This window comes from Olea europaea, chromosome 17, assembly GCF_002742605.1.
Source record: "Olea europaea var. sylvestris chromosome 17, O_europaea_v1, whole genome shotgun sequence".
Lineage (NCBI taxonomy): Eukaryota > Viridiplantae > Streptophyta > Magnoliopsida > Lamiales > Oleaceae > Olea > Olea europaea.
This window is the reverse complement of record NC_036253.1, coordinates 12,057,665-12,076,653: the sequence shown is the minus strand read 5'-3', so window position 1 is coordinate 12,076,653 and position 18,989 is coordinate 12,057,665. Positions and strand designations below refer to the sequence as shown.

At 30.7% G+C, this 18,989-nt stretch overlaps 1 protein-coding gene across 1 annotated transcript; it reads right to left on the bottom strand.

Moving 5' to 3' along the window:
- Positions 1–907: 907 nt before the first annotated feature.
- On the bottom strand, positions 908–7,885 carry LOC111366340 (lycopene epsilon cyclase, chloroplastic). The gene is made up of 11 exons (XM_022987090.1): positions 7,370–7,885; positions 5,331–5,499; positions 3,145–3,280; positions 2,933–3,043; positions 2,754–2,856; positions 2,404–2,547; positions 2,211–2,318; positions 2,047–2,143; positions 1,828–1,956; positions 1,369–1,501; positions 908–1,190 (listed from the first exon to the last, which is right to left on the bottom strand). Exons 1-11 carry the CDS (start codon positions 7,685–7,687, stop codon positions 1,025–1,027), a joined length of 1,614 nt encoding a protein of 537 aa, XP_022842858.1. The 5' UTR covers positions 7,688–7,885; the 3' UTR covers positions 908–1,024.
- Between the last annotated feature and the right edge of the window lie 11,104 nt (positions 7,886–18,989).

The following is an 18,989-nucleotide window of genomic DNA, read 5'->3' as shown; positions in this document are numbered from 1 at the left end:
CTAGATAGATAATAATAATTAATAATTATTTCATTCTTCTACAGTTGAAAAATAAAGGGAAAAAAGAGAGAACATTATGGCATATTGGATTAGGAACTAAGAGTATTTGGTTTATATCTATGATTTCTTGATATGCATTTGTAAATAAAATCTCTTTAAAATATTTAATGTCTTCATTGAAAACAAGCTAATCTACTTAATTGAGTTGATGTGAACTTTGTCGAGCAATGCAATTTGAAGCGTGTGTTTGTCACCCATTATTTGTAAAGAATGTATTATGGAATAGTGATTGATGTTGAAATGTATGATTCAAAAAAAAAAAAGGAAAAGTTTTTTATTTACATTTAATATTATTTTAATGAAAAGCGTATGATTGAAAATGAGTACTGTAGAAAAAAAGAATGAATAACAAACAGGGGCTAAGTTATGAAATCTGTATTAATGTTCTATTAACTAAGATTACGGCTTAATCCATAACATTTGCTTCAATGTTTAGCAAGGATGAAAATACATGTTAGACCACCTTAACTGCAAAAGGAAAACAAGAAAACAAAGGTTTGTGGTCTATAATATGTATTCTCGTCTAATTCTATCTATATTTTATCATAGCCAGTTTTAAGCTTGGATTAGAAGTGTCGCAATACATTTACAACCAAAACTTAGTCAAATATTATTTGATGCTAAATTTATTGAGAATAAAGCTTTGTTTGCTGTATATATTCTCTTATCTCACTTATGATAATCTAATAATTCATGCTCTTTTATGATAAAAAAAAATTCGGATTTTAGACAATAATTAGAGGTGATGTTAAAGAAAATGTGGATGCAGATAGAGAAATTCTCAGCATTCTTAGGTTCAAGTAGAACTTCACATCATTCAAACCAGAAATGGAGAAATAGACTCAGATTATGTGTTTGAATACTTATCAAATACAAAAGTTATTTACACGAACGAGCATGGGCGAGTTTAATGAGATACTCATTTTAACTGGGACTTCCGAAAATGCTGGACAAAAAGTGTTTTCTAGATTGTAAGATAAGTTCTTACCATAATTGCACCAGTAGGATCAGATATCAGATGTTTGATAAGGCTTTTTCTCAGGTCATTTGGAGCTATAACAAACATATAAAATGCAAATAATACGAGGTCTGCTGACGATAGAGTTGAACCAAGAAATCCTTGCGACATCCTGTGAGATTATCATATTAGCCAAGGATCATGTCAAGTACAAAGAAAAATAAGTTAATTGTAAAAGAGTAATTTTCAATACCATGTTTGGCAAAATAAGTAACTTAATCTATGCAGTACATATAACTATGGAAGAATTATTCTTGGAAAACACGAAAATGGAGAAGATGCAAACCTACCAAGTTGGTAAACGGAAAAATGTGTGGAAGAATGTCCTTATCCCCTCAATATCCAGTTGTAGTATGAGTGCTAATCCGAATAGGAAAAAAGCTCGTTGTCGTTTCCTTTCTTGCGGCCAGAGGGTATTCCAAGCTGAAATTACATCCACAATTTGCATGTTGGGGATGACAACAATCTCAAACGACAAACATGGTATTTTCAAAAACTAAATTATCCAAAATTTCTAGTCACATGAACTCGTTCATTGTCAAACTCCTAACCAGATAAAGTTACCATTTAGGCAAAGGGGGGCAGCAAAAAACCGACCTAAGTTTTGATGGTGTTTCAATGGAAAAAAGGTTTACCGACTAGTTCAAACCACATTACCAGAGTCCAAACAAGATTGAAAAATTATTAAACACAACTTCCAGTGAACCTCGACAAGCTTAAAGGTAAGATATTATTCACTTTCCATGTACCTTGGATTGAGATATTCTCTGTAATTCCTGTAGTGATAAGCATGTTCCGGTCACGACGCTGTTTCAAAATATTTGCAATGGCGGATGCATAATTTGGAGCCTCAGACAATGATCTGACAACTGAATAACCTGATAAATGCAAGGTGACAAAAGAATGAAATAATTTCATTCAAGAACAAGAAGACAAGAAGACAAAGGCAACAATTATTCTTTCATTACCTGTGGCTGGATGGACCATGCTAGCAGCAGCACCAAATGCAAGGTTCTTTTGCTCTGTACTTGGTAAGGATCCACCCACTGGAATATAAGACCATTCCTGTACATAATTTATAAGTATGTCTCCACTTTAGTAATTTAAACAATAAAGTATACAGGTCGAATACCTCTTCGTAAGTTTTTATAATCCGGACACCCATTGTCTCTAATCTTGTCATAAGCTTATCCCTCAATAGTTCAAAAGGCATGGCATCTTTTGATGCCAAACAGGTTTCCTGTGACACATTATTTTAGTGCACAAAATCATCATAATGAATAATAAGGAGTGCATCAAAAAAATAAGCACTAAAAACATTGAACCTCAAAGAATACTCTTGTTGGCGACATGGGCATTGCATAAAGAAAGGTTGGATATTGTGCTTCTAAGCCTTGAACTTTGCGTTTAATGTAGTCTCTGTAATCCATAAAAACCATCAGGTCCAGGTTGTACGGATTGTTTTCCACCTAAAATATGGCAAAAAAAAATTATATCACCAATCAAAGAATTGCAATTCTAACAGTTACAATGTCAACCTCATAGCTTGGAAGATCATAAACAGAAGTATTACAATTAAACAAATAGTAATAAGGTCCCGAATTTCTTGTCAACTTACAAGCATAGAGAAAGACATAATTCAAATGACGGAGTCGGGAATCTACTACTTTCCTACCTCAACCTCGACGCCATAAGCTGTCTGGACAGAAACCCGTGGACCCCCCACCTCATACTGTAAGAGTTTCCCTGAGGCTGCTCCAGATGCAACAGTGGCAAGCCTATAGGTCTTAGTTAGACACTTCAAAATGAGGAGAAATCTTATATCTTGCTGGAAAATGGTTATATCAGCCATACCTGCAAGGAATCACAATATTGCCTCCACACTCTACAAGTCTGTGGCCACCTGAGGCTTCAACAATATTTTCCACTTTTGCGCTAAGATACGAAACACCTGACTCAACACACCTAGGAAAATTATTAAGGTATAGAAAAGTGGAATAAGTACTACAAACATCAAATGCAGTAAGAAGAGTAAATGCGTGTGATTCAAAATAACAAAATATTACCTCTTCAGTAACTCCTCATGGAGCAAATGGCGACTTACTCGTCCATATGCACGACCAATAAAAATAGGATCGTCATCATCAAGATATACTATGGTATCCCGCCAGACATGTTCAATGCAACGTTCAAGGCCTAGATCTGAAATAAAAGAGAAGTGACTTTAAGAAAAATCATCTTATATAAGATGTATGGGCAATTGAGAAAGAAGTGTACAAAACAATGAAAAATATACTTTTTACTATGACAACCATTCCCAAATTCTAATGGCCGAATGTTAGGAAACATTTAAGTACATGGTAAATACAGCATTAAAATAATGGTAAGATGAGCCAGAAGTTGCATGTGAAAGAATGATGGTGCGGCCCCAAAGTTGGCCAAAAATCAATTGACAGGATATTATAACAGAGTATTAAAAAAAGGATTGTGATTTGAGTTGAATTTTAAGATCATGGACACCTATACACGGCATGAACTACTAAATGTTGGAAACACAATGTCAGCCCTTCTACAAAGTAGGTGTGTACCATGTTGTAGCATTTAAGATTAGTACATGATGTTATAGATACCTTCCATGTTATTCTTCATGTTATCACATACTAACATGTTAATCCAATCAATTTAATTCATTACTGTTCTCGATATCTTAGTTTCCATTCGTCCGTATCATCTCATAGTTGGTAAGTGGTTGACATGCTTCTTTTCTTTCCTCTAGAGAGAGGGGTGGATCACAGTCTAGCTCTTGCATCACATGTGGGCATAAATTAACCGATGAGTTTCACCTCTTACACTAATTAATTCACTTAGTAAAATAAACGAAATCAAGGAGCAGCAGCAGCATCTCAAAGTGCTCCACCTCACCAGATTGCACTGGTGGGAATAACAATAGTATTGCAAGGAAACTAAGAAAGTAGCATGCACAACCATGTAAAATGTCTTTCTCCACTTCTAAAGCATGATAAGAAATCAAAATAAGATTGCATGAAAGAAAATATAATACTACTGTCATTGCAGTATGTATATAAGTTTCTAGTTACCTATATTCAGTATCAATTGAAACAAGCAGATAACATAAAACAAATAAAGATTAGCACCTTTGAACTCATCTTCCCACACACCATAATTATTTGTGAAAGGAAGATCTGGTCCAATAAGTCCAACATTCAAACCTAGCTTAGCTGATTCAGCTGCGAGAGCAAGACCAGCAGGTCCGCAGCCAATCACCACCAAATCCAGTATATCATCACCTAGTATTCTAGGTAACTGCACAAATGAGAAAAATTCATGAAGATGACAGACGGCTATATGTCATAATAACAGTCGTATCAAGGAAAAAATGGATCAGTTTCATTCTCACGTCATTCTACTGTTTACTAATCATTCCACATTCATGTGCTGATTTACTAACTAAGAGATATAAGATTTTTGTGCCACCCTCAAATCCTACTATGCAAGCTGTATTTCTCACCTTGAAGAAAAAATCAATTGACAGGATATTATAACAGAGTATTAAAAAAAGGATTGTGATTTGAGTTGAATTTTAAGATCATGGACACCTATACACGGCATGAACTACTAAATGTTGGAAACACAATGTCAGCCCTTCTACAAAGTAGGTGTGTACCATGTTGTAGCATTTAAGATTAGTACATGATGTTATAGATACCTTCCATGTTATTCTTCATGTTATCACATACTAACATGTTAATCCAATCAATTTAATTCATTACTGTTCTCGATATCTTAGTTTCCATTCGTCCGTATCATCTCATAGTTGGTAAGTGGTTGACATGCTTCTTTTCTTTCCTCTAGAGAGAGGGGTGGATCACAGTCTAGCTCTTGCATCACATGTGGGCATAAATTAACCGATGAGTTTCACCTCTTACACTAATTAATTCACTTAGTAAAATAAACGAAATCAAGGAGCAGCAGCAGTATCTCAAAGTGCTCCACCTCACCAGATTGCACTGGTGGGAATAACAATAGTATTGCAAGGAAACTAAGAAAGTAGCATGCACAACCATGTAAAATGTCTTTCTCCACTTCTAAAGCATGATAAGAAATCAAAATAAGATTGCATGAAAGAAAATATAATACTACTGTCATTGCAGTATGTATATAAGTTTCTAGTTACCTATATTCAGTATCAATTGAAACAAGCAGATAACATAAAACAAATAAAGATTAGCACCTTTGAACTCATCTTCCCACACACCATAATTATTTGTGAAAGGAAGATCTGGTCCAATAAGTCCAACATTCAAACCTAGCTTAGCTGATTCAGCTGCGAGAGCAAGACCAGCAGGTCCGCAGCCAATCACCACCAAATCCAGTATATCATCACCTAGTATTCTAGGTAACTGCACAAATGAGAAAAATTCATGAAGATGACAGACGGCTATATGTCATAATAACAGTCGTATCAAGGAAAAAATGGATCAGTTTCATTCTCACGTCATTCTACTGTTTACTAATCATTCCACATTCATGTGCTGATTTACTAACTAAGAGATATAAGATTTTTGTGCCACCCTCAAATCCTACTATGCAAGCTGTATTTCTCACCTTGAAGAACTGCTATCCCAACCAAACTCCTTTTAGTAGGATTTAAGTTGGATTGATATTCAACAAATTTATAAACCAGACCAAACTGACCATACCCAACCAAAAAGGATGGAATTGTTGGGTTATGGTTTCGAATTCCTTTTCAGTTTCACAAAGGTAAAGGCCTGCAGTTTGGTATCGTTTCATTTTTAGGCCACGAAAGTACACATACCAAGCGAATCACAATATTCACATGCTAATAAGATGAATTGTCAAGTTGTTTACAATATCTTACCATGAATATTTACATAGAATTAAATTTTTTTTAATAACAATATGAGGTAACATTCACTTGATATTACTTACTAAGGTTTGTAGTAACACAACAAGAAGATGAAGCACATTTCCCATTTATTGGCAAATTGTTTTGGTTTTTTTTTTTTTTTTTTTTTTTTTTTTCTCATTTCACTGTTTTTTATTTGCTAAATTGTTTCTCTGTTTACCAAATCAATGTGGCAGATATTTTAAATTTCTGGTATATGCAACAATGTTGAAAATTTAGGTGTTCTAGTAATTATGCAATCGTAGCTCAAGCTGGGTTATGGTAGTGCTTATATGTTGCGGGTCCTACAGAATACGTGGATTATAAATTTGTAGCATGTTGTGGCTCCTATGAAATCTATAAGAAAAAGTATGTTTGATCAGTTTACATTAAAATTTAAACTTTGCCAAATATGCACCATATTATGTAAAGACAGCTTGAGCATTTGTCAAAGAGACAGCACAGGGACCTTTAAAATATAACTAGAAGAAAACCAAATTGAACTGTGTGCAACCCTTTGTCATCTTCTAGAGCATGTCCTCAAGCCAGTAACTTGTAGTCGAGACAACAGTGTCATCAACAAAATGTAGAGGTACATTCTTTAACCAGTAGGTTGGCGTTTGTGGAGGGTTATTCATGTAAAGGTCAGTGAAGAAATTAAAGCTCAAGATACATTTAAATGAAAGATTTTTAGAGAAGATGATGTCAATTCAGGACATTTAGCTTAAAGGTTGGAAGAAGCGTTCGAGATTTATCAGTAGAGTTTATGAAGGAATTTAAGGATGAAAGAAAAAAGTTCAGGTCTCATTGCAGAGAAAGAGAGCTCAGGTTGCAGGGATGAAAACAGAGTATACGGCCTAAGGGAAAGAGAAGTCTGAAGCTGAAAAAAAAAAAAAAACCCCCCCAAATATGTCTTCATTCATTCGATCCACACAATAAGATCACACATTAGAAACATTTCGAAAATTAAAACTTAAGAACTAACCACATTCAGAGCCCAAGTTTCAGCATATATCTCGACAGGATTCTACAGGACCTAAGTTTCATTGTATCGTACTTGCAAATCCAAATCTCAAATTATTTTATAAGTTTAAATCTCACACTCAAAGTGTACAACTATACAGTGATTCAAATACTTTCAAGAATTTGGATCACAATTATAAATATTTTTGACGACTTATATGAAGGCTTTGACACACACTGATGCTAAATTGTGAAAACTCGCATTATTACAATGATAATAACCCTCATTTTTAATGAAAAGATTTCTTATACAGAATTCTCAACTGAAATCTCTGAAGTTTCCTCAAAAAAATACACGAAGGATACGAATGTAAAAGAAACAAAAAAAGGAAGAAACTTACCTTATCAGAAAACTTAGACTGTTGATCCATGTGTTTGTTCTGCTGCATTTGAACAAACAAAATCTCAGACCCACCAGCCTTTATATAGTCTTCTTCATCAGCAAAATCTTCTTTTACAGGCAAAGCCACACAACTATCGCTTCCAGCACTAGAACTTCCACACCGCACTCTAAACGAAATCTTTGATATACACGAACCATACGTATCTATTGGAAAATAACCCATTTTGCTTCTCACTCTCTTTCTTCTTGATAACTTGACTGTTGGGCATACTGAAACCGCCATGGCTGCCAAGTTTCGACCTGCAATACACTCCATTTTCGAAATTCTGTGCTGAGTTTTCGTCTATTTAACTACCTGTGTGTGTATTCAAAAGAGTTTGTTCAGAAACTCAAGTTTGGGATCATTTCGTCGTCATAACGTGAAAATGTAGTGTGAGAAACTGTAAAAACTGTAGCGAAGAGAAGTGTAGAATTGGGTTTTGTGTGTTTCTGGTTGTGGAAGAAAGATAGTTTTGATTTCTGAACGGATAGGGGAAGAGACGCTTTTATGAGGTGTTCAACGGTCATTCCCCCGAGGTGCCATGTGGACACATATCATTGGCTACGTTTCTTGAATATATAGCTAGTTCATCTTGAGCACATTTTTCTATTTTATTAATTATTTTCTTCAAAAGTTAAATGATACAAAATTGACTTAAGGTCCGTTTGATTCTCATTTTTATCAAAATATATTTTTCTCTCTTCTTTTTAATCACACATTTATCATTAAAATAATATTATACATAAATTAAAAACTTTTCTTTATTTTTCATCCACACATTCTCCATCAATCTACTATTCTAAAATTCATTTTTCCATAAAAATGGGTGTCGACACCCTTTAAATTACGTGTACACCAATTTTGTACACATATACAAATTTCTTAGCATTGTCGTTAAAAATCAGATTTTTAGCCCTTGTTTAATTCTCATTCTTTAACCATAAAAATGAAAAATATGATCGTTATCAATCATATCAAGATATCATATTTGAGTTTCTATCTCTTGTGTGAGTCTCGTAACAATTATATTTTTTATTCTTATTCTTACAAAAATGGGTACCAAACGGGGCTTTAATAAATTTTGATAATATATATGGTAGAAAAATAGTGGGCCCCATAAAATATATTTTTAAAATTAATTATTACTTTTGACTTAAATAAAAACCAAGATTTTAATTCGTAACAAGTAGGGGCTTAGTTAAGAGTCTCTCCATAATAAATTTTTGACGCAATCATTGTGTGTCATGCTATTATACTACTATGCTACTTAATAAATATACAGTAGATTAATTATCGTATGACATTAAATAAGCAATTTCTGTTAAATTAGGGACGATAAGTGACAAAATGTGACGGGATAGTGAATTTTGAAGCTAAAGTGAATTTTAGTGATTTAATTGGTATAAATTAAAGTTTAGTGATTCAATTGAAATTTTCCTTGAAGTTTAGTTACTGCGGATGGAATTTGCCCATGTACTCAGGAAATACCTCAATTTAGCCTAAATAAAAGGAAGGTTTGTGAGAATAGACCAAAAAATAAAAACATTTGAAAAATAGCCTTTGAACAATTGTCTTTCCAAAAATACCCTTACTAGGAAATTGCAACCAAAGCCACTACAATGAATAAAAACCTTCAATTAGGCCCTCAAGAAAATATAGATAAAAAATCTTTAATAAATTTAAACCCAAATATTATACAAAATTTTATTGATCTAAAAAATACAACAGAAAATAAATTAAACTATTTAGACGAAGATCTGAAAGAATTCTTTACAGAATACTTAGATCCAAAATTAAAAAATAAAAATATTTCTATAGATAATAATACAATCAAAACAGAAAATGATATATATAAATTAATTCTTAACTTGAGAAGAAGAATTAAAGAATTAAATGTAATCATTGAAGAAAAAGTATTAATAAAAAATAGTGAATTCTATAAATTCTATTGTGATATTTTAAATACTTATGAAGATTTTAATTGGCTCAAAAATCTTAATCCCTCCGCTGAACACTCCGATGAAATGGTATCAGAGCCATGTTACAAACCAAAAATTATGATAAATATAGTAGATGAAGAAAATATAATTGAAGAATTTTTGAAAAAAAGTTGAAAAACATAAAAAACCTAGTTATCCCTATTTACCTAAAAATACCACAAATGAAAATTTTGGGGATATACATAAAAAATTAGAAAATCTAGAACATAATCTACAAGTAGGAAACGCTCTCTTAGATAAAAGTCTTAAAGGAAAAGATAGGATTATAATTAATTCACCTCAAGATTTCAGGATAACACAAAAAGAAAATAATAAAGGGAAAAAACATGAAGAAAAACAATATATGATTACAAATATAGAAGAAATAGAACAAAAATTCTTATAATATACAGGAGAAGAGTATGAAGAATATAAAAAACAGTTAGAAGAATTAACTGAAAAAATGGAAAATACAAAGATGAATACTAATCCATCTTCAAGTCAGAATATAAAAGTAGAATTTAGAAGTGATGAGGAAACTGATTATCCCTATGGTACCCCAATACCTGATAAAGCTGATATTAACCAATATAGAAAAACACAGAAGATATATACTGGAAATATAAAAAAACAGTCCATAAAAGAAATAAACTCAATGAAATCTTATAATGAACCAATCCATACAATAGGGATATGATTAGATTTAGACTGTGTAGATAAAAATAAAGCTATTCAAACATGGATGAAAAGTACAAATTTAGCAATACAATTTAATAAATGAGAGACATACACAGTTTTTAGATTTATAGAACATACATTCAGAGAAATTGTTTTTGAATGGTGGAGAAAATTACCAGAAACTATTAAAGGAAGGGTAAAATATGGAGCAAGTAGGACTGAAATATTAGATAATAGAAATTCTTTAAATGAACAAAATATTCAGGAAATATTAAAAAGATTTGAAAAGATCTTAAGAACAGAATTTTTAGGAGATAGATTTACTTCTAATAATGAAGAAAGAAAACAAGATGAATATAATCAAGGAATGATAGCAATGAAAAATTTAAAGATATGTAATATGTGTGAACTAGAAAGATACACATGTAAATTCGAAGAAATATACTATATACTAAATCAAGGAGATTATTAGGAAAATAAACCTATATTAAGATCTTATTTTACTAAGTTACCATTCTCATGGGGAATTAAGTTATTAAAAGAATATGAAAAATTACTACCTCTAAGAGAAGAGGAAGGAGAAGAAATAGATAGTTTTGGAAGTAGAATTGAATTTACAAAAAGAATGATAGGTATATGGTGTAGAGAGGCTTTAGAAAATAAAAAAGGCATATAAGATAAGAAAGAATTCATTATGTTGTTACAAAGATAATTGCCAAATTGAACAATTTGGATGCCATAAGAAAAAATATAAACCATATAAGAAATATAAAAGAAAATTCAAAAACTATAAAAACTTCAAGAAAATGAATTTTAAACCACATAAAAAATATTTCAAGAAAAGAAATTGGAATAAGAAATTTAAAACAAGAAACATTAAAAAATGTAGATGTTTTATTTGTAATGAGGAAGGACACATTGCACCTCAATATCCTAAAAAGAAAGATAGACAAAATATAAAAACTCTTAGAATTTATGAAAAATTCCAAAAAGATAGTGATATAGAACCAATTGAATACTTTGAAGATTTAAGTAGTGAATGCAGTAGCATTTATGAATTAGATATATCCTCATCAGAAGAAGATTATGAGGAGATAATATATATGAATCAGGAGATACAACAACCAGAAATAGAAATAGAGACAACTGAAGAAGTTGAAGATTCTATAGAAGGTATAAATCAAGAGATTACCTTTGATATTAAAAAATACACAGGAATCACTAAGAAAATACTAGACATACACGAAAAAGATGTATTCCATCAAAGATTCTTAGGAATTTTACCAAGAATAAATAAAACAATTATAAGTATGAATTATAAAGAAATGTCTATCAATATAGAAGACACTATAGGAAAAGCAAGGATTCCTATAATTACAAAAGAATGGATAAAACAAAAATTATCCAAAATTTCAGAGAATGTAAGAAATAAAATGAAATGTATTGAATTTGGAGGAGTCCAGATAATGGTAAAAGGATTATTTAGAGAATGTATGAATATACCAATTGAAATCTACTGTATGGACAATAGAATCTTACAAGTTCCTATAGATGCTCTATTAGGAACAGTTATAGGAAACTTAGTCTACCAAAAAATAATATTTACAGTAAAACCAAATTATGCAATATCCTTAAATGATGAAAATATTGACCAAAGTTTTAATCTATACTATAGAATTGGAAACTTGAAAATGTTACGAAGAAGTAAGGTTGTTAGTATAAGCATAAAATCAATTTTTGCTTTTAGTACTAGCCACCATAACAATCTAAGGAAAATCACTGATAATATTATCATACAGAAAGATTTTGAAGAATTAACACAATATATACCTCCTAGAAAATACCAAGAACATGAAGTCACTATACCAAAACAAATAATGCTTGATTTCCATAAACAAGCTAGAGAAATTAATTCTGAAGGAAAATTAATAAGAAGAAATAGTGTTAGCTTAGAAGGAGATAATCTTATTGCAAGATTTCCCTCTAGACAAGAGTCTAGGATAAGCAGACTTAAGAATTTAAGTATTGCTGAACCATCAAGTTCACAATATTACATTAAGACAAGATATGTAAATCAAGAAGGGTACAAGAAGAATCTTCTCGTCCTCATAGATACTGGAGCAGATAAAAGTCATGTAAATGCTAAATTTGTTAGTCATTTAATAGACTTTGAAATACCAGAACCATATATATTTAAAGATTAGTTAGGAAATAATCTTGAAATAAGAAAATATGTTAAGTTCCCTCTTATACTTATAGGATAGGATCAGAAAAAATATACTAAAGAAATAATTCTATATAAAGATGAATTATATGGAGTAGATCGTTCACCTATTTTACTAGGAATGAACTTTCTTGAGAAATATAGTCCTTATAAAATTTGCCAAGGATATTTAAAAATAACAGTTGATGATAACCCAATCATCATATCAAGAATAGATGAAAATATGAAATCATTGTTATCATGGAAAGAGTAATAAGTACTAACCCCATGAATCCATATATTGAAATTACACTTAATATAAAAAGTTATTGTAGAATTAAATTTCATGCTTACTTAGATACAGGAAGTACAATAAGCTTATGCTTACCAAATGTATTACCATCTGAATACTGGAAATACAATTCAAAGAAGATTGTCACTGCTCTAACAGCAGGTGGAAATAAGGTAATATATAGCAAATATGCTACGCAAGTACCTTTTCTAATTTCCTTTAGAGAAGTATTTGTTGATACAATATACATGTCAACTACAATTGGATGTGATATTTTATTAGGACAAAATTTCCTATTAAAATATACACCATTTACACAATATATTGATAAATATATGTTCACAACACCTTGTGGACATAAAATATTTACACCAAAAATAAATAAAGCTGTTACAATAGCATATACAGATATAAACCATCAGATTTCATCAACCCAGCATGGTGGATGTTGGAGTACAGAAAAATTTAAATCAGTTACAGTCTTAAAAATGACAACAGAAAATAGATTAGAAAAATTGAAAAAAGAAATTTCTAAAACATATTCTGAAAATCCGTTAGAAAAATGGAATACTGATAAAATAAAGGTAAAGATAGAATTAAGCAAACCAGACACTATTGTTAAAGTCAAACCTATGAAATATAGTGTTGATGACCAAAAAGAATTTAAAGACCAGATAAAAGAATTGCTAGAAGCCGAGTTAATTAGGCCTAGTAAAAGTCCACATAGCAGCCTAGCCTTTATGGTTAGAAAACACAGTGAAATAAAAAGAGGAAAAGCTAGAATGGTGATACATTATAAGAAATTAAATGAAGTTACTAAATTTGATGGATACTACTTGCCAAATAAGGATACCCTTATTAAACAAGTACAGAACAAAAAGATATTTTCAAAATTTGACTGTAAGTCAGGATTTTGGCAAATCGTGCTTACAGAGGAAAGTAAACCATTAACTGCATTTAGTACCTCCAATCCTTTAGCACAATACGAATGGAATGTAATGTTATTTGGGTTGAAAAATGCACCACAGATATTTTCAAAGAAGAATGGATGAGGTAATCAAACCAATTACTCATTTTTGTATTGCATATGTTGATGATTTACTTATTAATTCAAATAATATTGATGAACATATTGAACATCTTGAGAAATTCTGTTATATTATGAAAAAATATGGTATTACACTTTCTCAAAAGAAAGCTGAGATAACTAGAATAGAGATAGAATTTTTAGGATTATTTATAAAAGAAGGAGAATTGCAATTGCAATCTTATATTGGAGAAAAACTTTAAGAATTTTCTGAAAAAATCAAAGATAAAAAATAATTACAAAACTTCCTTGGTATATTAAATTATGCTGAAGGATTTATTGAAAATTGTGCCAAATTAAAAAATTATTTTCTTCCAAAGTTGAGAAAAAATATTATGTGGTCTTAGGAAGAACAAGATTATGAAAATATAAGGAAAGTTAAAGAAGAGTTAAAGGTATTGCCCAAACTTGTAATACCACAAGAAGAAGATTTCTTTATCCTTGAAACTGATACTTCAGATCATTACTAGGGAGCAGTGTTAAAGGTGAAACAGAATCATAAAGAATATAAATGTGAAAAAGATTGTTTTTGTCCTGAAATACTTGCAGGTTGTATATCAGGAACATTCAAAGAAGTATAAATAAGATATGAGACGAATAGAAAAGAACTCATTACTGTGAAAAGAGGAATTCAGAAATATGAGGATTATTAGTTATTAAAAAAGTTCTTGATTAGAACTGATAATACTCAAATTAAAGCATTTTTGAAAAATAATGTTGATCCATCTATTATCAATAGATTATTAGGATACAAATTTGGTTCTCATATTTCAAATTTGATATAGAATATATAAAAGGTAAAATTAACTTTCTTCCCGATTATCTTAGCAGGGATGGAGCTGGAACAATTAAGGACGAAAGTCCAAATATTTGAGATAAAAGTTTCCTATTTGGAAACACAAATTCAAAATATCCAAGATAGCTTTCGAGGCAAAAATATAGCCCTTGAGGAAGGAGTTACTTGTACCAAGTCTAGTATCCCTTCGCAGGGACTCGTGAATACTAGCGCTCTCCCTGAGGATAAAGGGAAAGAAAAGAAGGTAATAGGAACCCCTTCACAGGGAAAACTTGAACCTATTACTGGTAATAAAGATATTCAAGATATCAAAAGAGAAGGTAGCTCTTCACAGAGCCAAACTCAATCTAAACTTTCTATTGAAAAGATAGATCCAAAAGATATTGTCAAGATATGTCATGAAGCAAAAATTCCCAGAAAAGATAACCATGAAGAAGTAACACTCTTTATTATTATTTTTAATATTTTATCAGATTGGTATCTGGAGATTGGAAAATGGATGAAGACTCTCCATTATTCAAAATACAACAAGATAAATTTTTATCCAGAAGCACCAGCCAACTGGGTTCGAAATTGTTTTGAGATAGGAAATATACTTTATATATATCCTAGTAAAGATCTCAAAGAAATAGTTCAACTTCCAGCCAACATTATGAAAGCTGTTAAAAGATATACTGAAGTCGTCAAGACAACAAATATATATATCAGATTCCATTCAGCAACCATGGAATGGGATCCCATTTTTGAATATATGCATCCATCGTTCCATGTGATAAAAATGGGACTTACAAATCAACATTTTTTACCAATCAATCAAAATGTTGTTAAAAATGGATATCAAGATATTTTAAATATGATGCCCTACAGAAGAGCAAAAGGGTACAAAGAGATATTTGAACATGTAACTCAGATAATCACCGAGAAAGAAAAAATATGGGTTTATCCATCTGAAGATCATATTATCTATTCCAATGCAAGGATAGCTACCAAGGAAGAAGATATTTGTTATCTAGACCATTTATTATCTGCAATTATTTCTAACCAAGTGCATGGATCAGAAGATATGGCTAAAGAACTATGCAAATTACTCTGGAATTACAGTGATCACCATTGTGAATGCTGTGTTGTTGAAGATATGAGTCAAGAATCTCTTAATAGTGAAGAATTCCCTGCAGAATTCTTTGATTCGAAAATGAAAAAGTGATGGTGACTAAAGTAGCCCTTTATCACTACTTTAATAAAGAAATTTATTAAAGAAAAACTGTGGCTACTAAAAGACAGAAGATAGCGCAAGAAAAGTCTCCATAATTGTAACTACCCTCACCAATTGCTACAAGTGGCAGACAAACTCAAAAGATAAGGCATCTAATTTCAAAAGGAGAGGTCCACTAGCAAGAAGATAATGAAAAAATTCGGTGGAAATAAGATGGCCTAACTACCCAACAAAGAAAGGTGGAAAACACCTGTCAAGAAAAGATTCACAAAGGCTTCTATAAAATGAGGCAAGAAGGAAGAAGAAGGATATCTCGAAATAGCTTATCTCTAAAACACTCAGAGAAAACACATCTTAGATAGATCTTTTGTAATCTGTATACACCACTTGTATTCAAAAAAATATTAGATAGCTTGAAGATAGTAAAGCGTGTAATAAGGTAATCACTTATGGAGTTCTAAATTTTATAAGGTGAGTACCAAAGGTATGTAAATATAGTTTGTAAGCATGTACAATTTCAGTCTATGAATATCAAAGTAAAGTTTGTTATGTTCAACAAAGCTTTCATAAAAAGATTTCGTTAAGTTTCTCATGATTCCTCGGCAGTACAGATAGAGATTTTAAAAGATTTTCAAAACATTGATTTTGAATGGATGTTAGCCATGCCAAAGTACCCGTCTTTGATATATGGTTTAGGGGAAAAAAAGGCAGTTTTCTAACAAAATCTGTAGCACCTTGTGTGTGAGTTATCTTTTAAAATTTCCTTTCAAGTAGGAACTTGATTCTGAAAAGAGTTTGGATAGAGGTGAAAATAGAGACTCTGGATACTGTGAGATAGCGTCTGTGGAAACACGGCTAGTTCTCTAGAATGAGAAGTGCAACCTTAATTGAAAAGCCTTTTGCGGAAGCAGTTGTGGACCCAAATGATTTCAAAAACATTTTAAATCTTTACTTGATTCAGAAGATTGATTAAGTACATGCAAAGCATCTATAAGAGCATATTGGAGGGAAAGCCTGTTTATTTCCATTTAATTACTGTAAGTTATTTACTTATCTTTACATGCTTATGTTTTAATTATTCTGATGAACAATTCACAAGCATCCACATCCACTAATTATGATAATCTCATATTATTCTTAGATGAAAAAGATATTTCATTTCTACTTAAATTAGACAAAAAATTTGATAATATATTTCCTGTTGGTTAAGAAAAAATTGAAGAAATATATAGAGATATAGACTATAATTGTAAAAATAATATAGGATTTAATTCTGTAGGAACTAGTAGAGAAATAAGAAAGGTAGAGGATATTATAACTAAACATAGAGATATACAAGAAGAGATTTTAGAAGGATTATTTAAAGGATATATAATCAAGAAAGTACAATCCATAATCTTTGAAGAACTACTAAAATATAAGGAATATTTAAAGGTGTTAGAAAGATTGAAAAATATAGATATATGTTCTGATTGAAAAATCCTTAAAGATATAAGACACATCTGGCAAATAACTTTAGTAAGGGCAAAATAGTATTTTTAACAAAAGAGGCCATTGTGAAAAATAGGAAGAATTTTTCAGCCTTTCTAAAAAGTACCCCCATGTACTCTTATCCTTTAGAATAGTGACAATAAATTCCCAAAACAATAGTGGGTTATTTCGTAACTTGATTTTATTTTTCATTTTTTTGGGCAAAACTTGTAACTTAATTTTGCTAAAAATGTTTTTATCAAAAAGAAAAATCAAAGTTTTCTATCATAAAGTTTTCAAGAATTATTACACGCTACCCTATATTTAATCACACATTTCATAGAATTTACAATTTTATCAATTTTTTAAACTATAAATTTCGTTAAGTTTTATTAAAATCTATTAAAATTTTAGGCTGTGGTTGGTTTGGTGCTTTTGGACCATTTTTTGTTTTCGAAAACGCGTTTGGTCCGTCGTTTTCGAAAATGCATTTTCGAAAATGAGTTAAAATTTGTAACTGAAAACACAAAACGACTTTATATCATTTTGAACGTTTTTAGCTATAAATTTCCAAAACACAGAAAACGCCCAAAACGCACCATTTTCAGAAAAAACTAAAAATCGTTTTGAAGCCGAAAATGAAAAATGAAAAACTAAACCAACCGCACCCTTAATTTTTAACAAAATCAAGGACTTAATGACACATTATTTATCACTGTTTATGTAATGCTTAAAATGGTCATTTTAGTCTTTAGATAGGAGAATCAAGTTCTTTTTAAACTTTTTACTATATAAGTTGGAATAATCCTCTTATAAATTTGGATTCTTGAATTGGAGAAGACACCAAAAATAGAAGAAAAATAAGAACACTGCATTTAGAGAAGTTGGTGCATGTTATGGGCTGGCATTTCCAACTAAATGTGTAGTCATTGGCGGAGCCACACTTTTTGTATTGCTATGTCAAAAATTAAAACATAATCTTTCTTTTTAAATTAGCATAATATTAAAGAAAATAAGTCAATATACACACTACAATTATAGCATAAGCATTTTTATACTTTGAAAACGTCGTATAATTATATCATTATCAATATTATCGAGTACATTGTTCTCAATATTTGCCACCATACTATCATTTAACTATTGATCTCAAATCCAATTATGTAATCGATTCTTGACAATTTTTATTGCAGAAAATATTCTTTCTATCATCACCAACATTTAAATTATGGCATAATTTGAATTAAAATTTTAAAAATGTTGCAACTTGCACGAAAAATTAATAGTCATGCAAATATTGTTATTTTCTTTCTTTTAGTTGTGGTAGCTTACGTATAGGGCGAAACCAAAGCAATACTAAACAAGCGAAAATAGTCCGATTCATAAGAAGGGCAAGTTTTAAGGCGGCCTTCTTTCGTGGATTGAAATGGAAAATGGCAATGGTTTAAATTTTTTCTTCAAAAGTATATTTGTCTATCTTTATTAAATATATATACTTTTATTAAAAGTAAGGATAAAAAAAATTTCTGATTATGAATTTTCGAGTCATAAAATCTTTTGAAATCTCTTGAATGTTAATATTTTTATAAGCTCCTATTTAGTTGGGGTTAGAATCAAGATTTTAATTTAATTCAAAGTTAACAATTAATTTTAACTATATATTTCATGAGATCCTCAATTTTCGAACAAGACATTTCATCAACTTTTATCAAAATTTACTAAAAAATTTGATTCTAATCTCCATCAAACAAGAATTTAAATGGGTAATTAGCATAAAACATCCCTACCTTTCGATGTTTTTGTGGAAAACGTCCCTACCTTTCATTTTTTGGTAGATTACACCCTTATCTTTACATTTTT